Source organism: Chelonoidis abingdonii, chromosome 14 (genome assembly GCF_003597395.2).
Source record: "Chelonoidis abingdonii isolate Lonesome George chromosome 14, CheloAbing_2.0, whole genome shotgun sequence".
NCBI lineage: Eukaryota > Metazoa > Chordata > Testudines > Testudinidae > Chelonoidis > Chelonoidis abingdonii.
In genome coordinates, this window is record NC_133782.1 from 4,107,181 (window position 1) to 4,114,654 (window position 7,474).

General features: G+C 46.5%; 1 protein-coding gene across 2 annotated transcripts in view; it reads left to right on the top strand.

Moving 5' to 3' along the window:
• The first annotated feature begins 2,366 nt into the window (after positions 1-2,366).
• TNFRSF6B (TNF receptor superfamily member 6b) overlaps positions 2,367-7,474 on the top strand; it is a 12,975-nt gene continuing 7,867 nt past the window's right edge. For both annotated transcript variants that reach the window (XM_032766501.2, XM_032766502.2), the window contains exons 1-3: positions 2,367-2,548; positions 3,591-3,969; positions 6,074-6,271. In XM_032766501.2, the coding sequence (XP_032622392.1) occupies positions 2,459-2,548; positions 3,591-3,969; positions 6,074-6,271 (667 nt within the window). In that variant the 5' untranslated portion in view covers positions 2,367-2,458. The remainder of the gene's footprint in view (positions 2,549-3,590; positions 3,970-6,073; positions 6,272-7,474) is intronic.

A 7,474-nucleotide genomic window follows, 5' to 3' on the forward strand; every position in this document is an offset into this window, starting at 1 on the left:
GGGGGGGGGGATGTGTATACCTGTGTGTGGGGGGGGGGATGTGTATACCTGTGTGTGAGAATTCGCTTTATCAAGCCAGGCTTCAGTTTTTCAGAGTTTAATAATTTCATTTTGGGGATGGGTGCGTTTTGAGCTATTTTTTGAGGTTTTATGTAGGTGCCCAGAAATCTGAGGTTTTTCAGGGGCTTCCTCTTTGTATACGCTACCGCAGTGAGCATGTGTGTTACTCGTTACCGTAGCACACACTGTAAAGCATAAGCTCTTTGTCACATTCCTTGGCGCACTTCTCTGGTTCAAACAGCATTATATTAAAGCGCACTAGGGACACTTCAGTGCGCACCAGCAGGGTCAACAGGGACTAATTATGTGCAACACATTTGTGTGCTTTAGACATCATACCCCCGTAATGCGCACTGGTGCTCTGTGTAGACAAGCCCTTAGCTACAAGTAACAATTTCCAGTGTTTTTCTGGTGTTTATTGGGTAAACATAGTTTTATTTACTTTTGTAATGGGGTGTTATGGCAGCATTTATCAGTGAAAAGCTAAAACTAGAAGCCCTAGAAATACAGGACAGGATAGAAAGTAAGGTTTGCATCAGTCTTTTTTATTTCATAATTTTGTACTCTTGTGTGATTAGGACTGATTTTTATGAGTGTGCGTCATATATGTCTGTGTATCATATATGATCATGTGTATATGCAAACTATGTGTGTGTGTCTAGAGAGAGAGGTATAGATACAGCAGACTGATTTTTCAGAGGGAGTTGGAAGCCATCAGCCCCTTTGCAGACCAGATTGATGAAATGTGTGTGATGTTCTCCTTGACTTTCAATGAGACTAAGGCTCCTAAGTCATGTTGTTAAATGGGGTAACATTTTCAAGTGTCCTTTTTTCCCCCCGCAGTAAATTGTAAGAGCTTTAATTTGTAATTACAAACTTTATAAAGCAGATGGTTTTAAGCTGATAGACCAGACTACTTGCCTGGCAGCCTGTTCTAGTTTCTCTGTAGAAATTTGTATGTATCAGTCTCAGAATTACTGCATTGTGTGTCTTAAATATTCAGTTAGACCCTTGATAAAAATCCATATCACTTTTTCATAGACTTTTTTACTGAAGACTCAGAGTTAACATTTAAACTGCTGTAGCTCAGCTATTTCTTTTTAAAATACTGAATGAAATCAGGTCATAGGGTAACAATTATCATGTTAGTCATCCCCTTCTGTGCCTGATCCACATAGGATGTCTGCTACAGCCGCCAACCAGGGGACTTACTCCTTTAGCTCAAGCTGTTGAAAGTCTGGAGTTAAGGCCATACTAAGTCCCCTGGTTGGCAGCTGTAGCAGACATCCTATGTGGATCAGGCACAGAAGGGGATGCATAACGTACACTGAGCAGTGGGCAACAATAGCATAGGGGATAATTGTTTACCAAATGTCAGGCAATTATACCAGTGCAAAAAGATCATCTCATTCTTTTCTCCCTCCAGCTCTCGTCTTTATGCTGGTCTTGACTTTGCCAGCTCCTAGATACACATAACTTCCTCGTGTTGAATTTTCGGAGGCCACCTTCTGAGTAAAGAATTCTGTGACTTTTGTGTCTGACTCACTACTGCTCCCTCTAATCCAGATCTTCTCAGTAAACTCTGAAACATCCTTGTCTAACAGTTTCCTTCTCACATCTCCCTTTGTCTGTGAATCCACCTGCTGCACATCTCCAGGCTCAAGACAATTAAACTTTACCTAGATCTCTGCTCTGCCAAAACCCTTATCCATGTATCATTTCCTCAATGTGGCTACTGCAATACTCTCTTCTATGTTCTCTAAATCCATAGGGGCCCATAACGACCAGACGACTCTAACTCCAGGAAGTGGAGACAGTTCAAAATTGCCCACTCTGACGGTCCCTGGGGTATGCTCTAGGAACCTCATTCTGAGTGGATTGCGGTGACTTTCTTTTCCCACTCCCTGTCTCCAAGTCACTGAGTCCCTTCCCTTCCTTAAGACCCCATCTGTACTACACAATGACCCCGTGTTGCATAACATTCTTGTGCTCCAGAGCACCCTGTGAACGTTGGACTTGTGCCCCCAACTCGGGGGCTGATTGAATGTTGCCGTTGAGATCCCAGTAAAGAGGATCTCTGCTTATTTAGGCTGGATCATTTAAAATCAGAGCCAGAAGGGAGAGATCTCAGCCTTTGGTGAGCGGCTGTAGCTCTTGTTCTTGTTGGGCTTCTTCAGCAAGCCTTTTGGACACACCGGGACCAAGCAGGGCATCACTTCTGTGTAGTGATATTGACAGCATCCTGGGTAAGAGCGGCCCACTAATAATTCATGCCCTTTATTTTGTCTCTCTCTGAATGCAGCAGAGCTGGAACTTCAGCAGAAATTAGCATCGCTGTATCCCAGGAGAAGAGAAGCAGCCCAGGCATCATTCTAGGGCCCAATCCAAGCATCTGAAGATGTCTCCAAATATCATGAGTTCTAATGCTAATACCATCCACAGTGCTATGCTGTCCAACCACACACTGCATATGAGACTTTCATCCAAGGTAACAGCCTGTTTGCTCTTGATGTTGGTCTAATGTGTTTTTCACAGGAAGAGGGGCTCTGTGGCTCTCCAGACCTTTAGTGAAGCCCCTCTTGTTTCTCAAAGGGTTTTAAATTTGTATGAAAATGTTAATGTCTTTGTATTTTATGGAAAACTCCTGCTCCACACACCCCAGGGCCTTCAGTCCTTAGTCAGAACCTGATGTTCTGAAAGGCTCTAAATTGTAATTTTCTCCCATCTCAAAGTCCAACTCGTTTCTTTTCTTTTAAACCTGGCAGGGTGTTGGTAAATTTCAAGAAGTTAGTTAAATCACTCTGCTCCTCTTTGAGAGTTCTGTATCTGAGTGTCTTTGTTTTCTGCTTTTCGTGGGGCTCCTGTCTGGTAAAATTCCCTACATCACTGCAAGCCGGGGAAAACCTGTAATCTCAAAGCAGCTCTATTCACTCGAACATTGCACTTCAGTATGGGGGCCACTAAAGGCTACATCCTTGCCCCACTGAAGTCAATGGCAAAACTCCCCTTCGGACCAGCGTGGGGCACTACAGAGGATTATGGAACATAGACAGTACTTGTTCAGGGATCTCAGTGAATTTGGCTGCTCAAATAGGACCTTGTCTGCAGTGTGCTGTACAAGACACAACATGGAAAGGCCCTGTCCTGAACGGCTGAGAGCCAGCAGGGACAAGAGGGCTTATGTTGGGAGGCCGAGAGGGAGGAGGAATGAAGCAGATTTTTAAAATTGGTTTCAATCACTTCTTGTGGGTATGGCGAGAAGCAGCTCTTAAGGAGGCACTTAGGGTGGGCAGAAGTAGTGGGTTAGAGAGTCAGGATGGAGGGCACATTCCATGCCCATGGGGCAGCATGGAAAGGTGAGTGGGAGGAGGAGATAGATGGGGCAGATAACAGTGTGATCCAGAATGGTTTCTCATGGCCCCAGTGGTAATCATGGGAGGCCATTCTGGTACCCAGCTGCTGTAATTGTGACGCCCCTCTGCAAGAGGGCAAGTGAAAGTCTGATAGTTCTTTGTGTCTTTTTACACTAGTGGATGGTTGGTGCTATTGTGCTTTTCCTGGCTGTGCCTATCTCCAGCACCACTCGCACCTACGCATGGAGAGACCCCGTGACTAAAAACATAGTGGTGTGCTATCAGTGCCCGCCGGGAACCTTTGTGGCACAGCACTGCACCAGAGACAAACCCACAGTGTGCGCACCGTGTCCAGATCTGCACTACACACAGTACTGGAACTACCTGGAGAAATGCCGATACTGCAACGTCATCTGCGGAGAGCTGCAGGTCGAGCTGCATCAGTGCAACTCCACCCACAACAGAGTGTGCCAGTGTCAGGATGGCTACTACTCTGAGTCCGAGTTCTGCATTGAGCATGCCAAGTGTCCTCCCGGGTTTGGAGTAGTAAAGCTGGGTATGTATTGCAGCTGGAGTACTGAGGCAAGGGGTGTAGAGCTGTATCTAAGGCCTTATTATAGTCTCATGCTATTACCGTCCTGTCAGAATCCAGGAGACACCTGTTAAATAGCAGTAGTGGATAATCTGACATTATGCGTGTGTATTTTCTCACCATATATATATGCACCTCTGCCCTCTATTGGATGGGATGTCAGATCCACTCAAGTGAGTAAGAGAATGTCGTCATCTAGTGGCTACATCCTCTGAACGAACAACATCCTTCTACTGTTGTCCAAGTACACCACTACCTTGATATAAGTATAAATATTTCAATGGTTCCTGCTAATTTGGCCATAATCTCTCGTGGGCACCCAGGACTGAAGGCAATAAGGCATGAAAGGTTCATTGTGAGGACCAGAAGAGATTTGCTTGGTGTCTCAATAGTGGGGCAGCACTGACAAATGAACTTAGCCATGGGACTGCTTCCTGGAATCCTTATTTGGTGATTTTGAAAGCATATATTAAAGATGGGGAAAGGCGCAAATGAAAATAAGACTGATCTCTCCCCCCATCCCCCAAAAGCAGGTATGTAACAAAGAGCATTTAAAGGAGACTCAGAAGCGTAGCGCTCTAGCTCAGGATGATGCATGGATCACTGAAGGATATTAGGGAGTTTTTATTTTTTCTGTATCACAACTCTGTCTAGTTTTTATATTACCCCCTTCCCTGTGGTATTTGAGGGCTATCCAGAATTACAACATGCACACCAAGATGTATTTCTCTCTCTCTGTCTTTTTCCCTCCCTGCTCCAGTCAAGGATTGACCTCTATTTATTTTGGTTTTAAGCTGCAGTTTTATAGTAGGCAGGCTCAGTCTAGCAGTGTGTTTTGCCTCCTACTCTGAAGAAATTGTTTTTTGGCCATGTTTTCCTGGCAGTCTCCATGACTGCATTCCAGTTTTATAGGCCAGTCACTGGGAAAGCCCTGTCTTCTGCGCACATGAGTCTCCTGTGGGCGGTTGATGGCTTGTTCCCATGGAATATGTCTATTGTGAGATGCCATGATTAGGCAGTGTGAGCTAGGTGCCAAGGTCATTTAGGCCAGTTCCATGTAGGTTGAATTTAACCAGGTGCTCAGATGGCAGTGATGAGGGCCATATAAGTAGGATGGGGAGCCAGTTGAAGGGCATGAAACTGTGGGGTGATGGGCTCCTTCATTCTGCACCAGCTGTGCCTTTTTTAAGGTTAGTGGCTTCATGCCAACCATGCTACCATCCTGCCTAGGGAATGACGGTAACAAAGCCCAGAAGTCATGAATGCAAACCACAATGAGGTGCAGGCAGGCTTCTCGATATAGCTGGAAATGGCATTTATTTTTCACGTTTGCGACTACTTGGGTATCCAGAAATAGAGAGGAGTCTGGGCGCACACCAAGGCGGTGGGCTGATATTACGGAGATGGCAAGTTCCTCAAAGGGCTTTGTAGCAGGATGCGGGCTCCATGCTTTGGAGCAGTGACTCCTGAGATCAGAGATTCACCTGTTAGTTTCGTGCGCAGGTCTCGTCGGCTTCCGTAAAGGCTGAGCGCTCTCTCTCGTGTGGTTTCTCCTGGCACGCTGGCTGTTCTCTTATGATTTGATTTTCTGCCTTGTTTGTTTATGATCATCAACACGCGAGTTGGTGCTCCCAACCCAGCTGGCTGGGGTCCCAGCATTGGGCTGTCTTGCAGCCAGATCCTAAGTTTGGTAACTGCTCATCCTCCTTGAAGGATGGGGACTGGACTCTGATCCTATGAATGATGTGTACACAGAGCCTAATCTCTGTCTGACATCCCCTTATGCCCAGAGGGAACTCAGAGCACTACCAGATGCAGACTTAGGGCCAGATTCACCATTGCTTTTCACTTTACGCACTCAGTGACACCAGTGCACAGTGGGTGCCAAACATCGGGTAGTGGCTTGCGCTCACTTTACACTGGTGCAAATGGCTACATAGGCACAGGACAGCCATGAATCGGGCTATCTTCTTTTACCGTGCTCCCTAAAGGGCCATTATCCCAAACACAATGGACATGTACTGCAGGCATTTCACTGCTCAGACTCCTTCTGTTCCCTGTTTTACAGGTACTCCCCATCAGAACACGAAATGTGAGAAGTGCCCCCAGGGGTTCTTCTCGTCCTCCAGCTCCAGCACAGAGCCGTGCAAGGTGCACCAGAGCTGCTCGCAGCAAGGGAAGGAGACTAATGTCGTAGGAAACCAGTTCCATGACACTCTGTGCACCACTTGCAAGATGTTCAAGGGAAACGGCACCCAGGAGTCAGGTGAGGAGCCAAGTCCGCTTGGGGACGGAATAGCATTAGCAAACGTAAAGTGGGGGATTATTCAGGTCTGCCTAGGCCGGGGGAAGGGGAACCCATGTGCTAGAATCATGTTGCTACCCGGGCTGGAGTGAAATTTTCCGGTGAAGCTTGTTCTACCCCAATGTATAGGATCGGTTCCAGTGGAATTTAAAAGTACAAAACTGTTTTAACTGAACTACAAAAAGGACAAACTAATCCTGCCTGAATTCACTGCAAGCTTGGCTAAGATCATCTTAGACAGGGTCCCCCAGCACCCTCGCCAGCCATTGTTTCCTTCAATTAACGGCACTTTCCTTGGCTTGTCCCTGCATGTCAGAGTCAGCCTGTTACGTACAGTTTGAAGTAGTAGTGAGAACGTGTTGTTCTGCAGTATCTAGCACTATCCTGGCAGCCCAAGACACACAGCTATGCAGGGAACTGGAAATAGCTCAGGAGTCTGCAGCAGGTGCAGAAGTGGTGTGCTGCAGACAGGGCAGCTCGTTCTGCCTCTCCTGACTGTGACCACCAGGCTTTATTTTTAGCTTGTTTAAATTTTGGTTTCACTTCTAGTTAGTGACCCCTGCCCATTTAACCTTCATTCTCAAGCTGACCCACTGAGGCAGATTGCCATATACCTGAGCCAGGCAGCCACTGCACTGGACCAAATGCTCTCGGCGGGAATGAAGACAATGGATTTGCTCCCATGTTGTAGTGAATCTGTCCGTTTGGCTTCCATGAGGCTGTATAGGTGTAACAGAGAGCAGAATCTGGCCTCTGTGTCTTCAACAAACAGTAGCTTCCGTTTGCCCAACATGCAGCAGAATGGATGCTTCCCCCAGCAAATGTGGCAGAAGGAATCTCTTAGTATCAGAGGAGTAGCCGTGTTAGTCTGGATCTGTAAAAGCAGCAAAGAGTCCTGTGGCACCTTACAGACTAACAGACATATTGGAGCATGAGCTTTTGTGGGTGGATATCCACTTCGTCGGATGCATGTAGTGCATGCTCCAATACGTCTGTTAGGGTATGTCTACACTACGGGATTATTCCGATTTTACATAAACTGGTTTTGTAAAACAGATTGTATAAAGTCGAGTGCACGTGGCCACACTAAGCACATTAATTTGGCGGTGTGCGTCCATGTACCAAGGCTAGCGTTGATTTCCGGAGCGTTGCACTGTGGGTAGC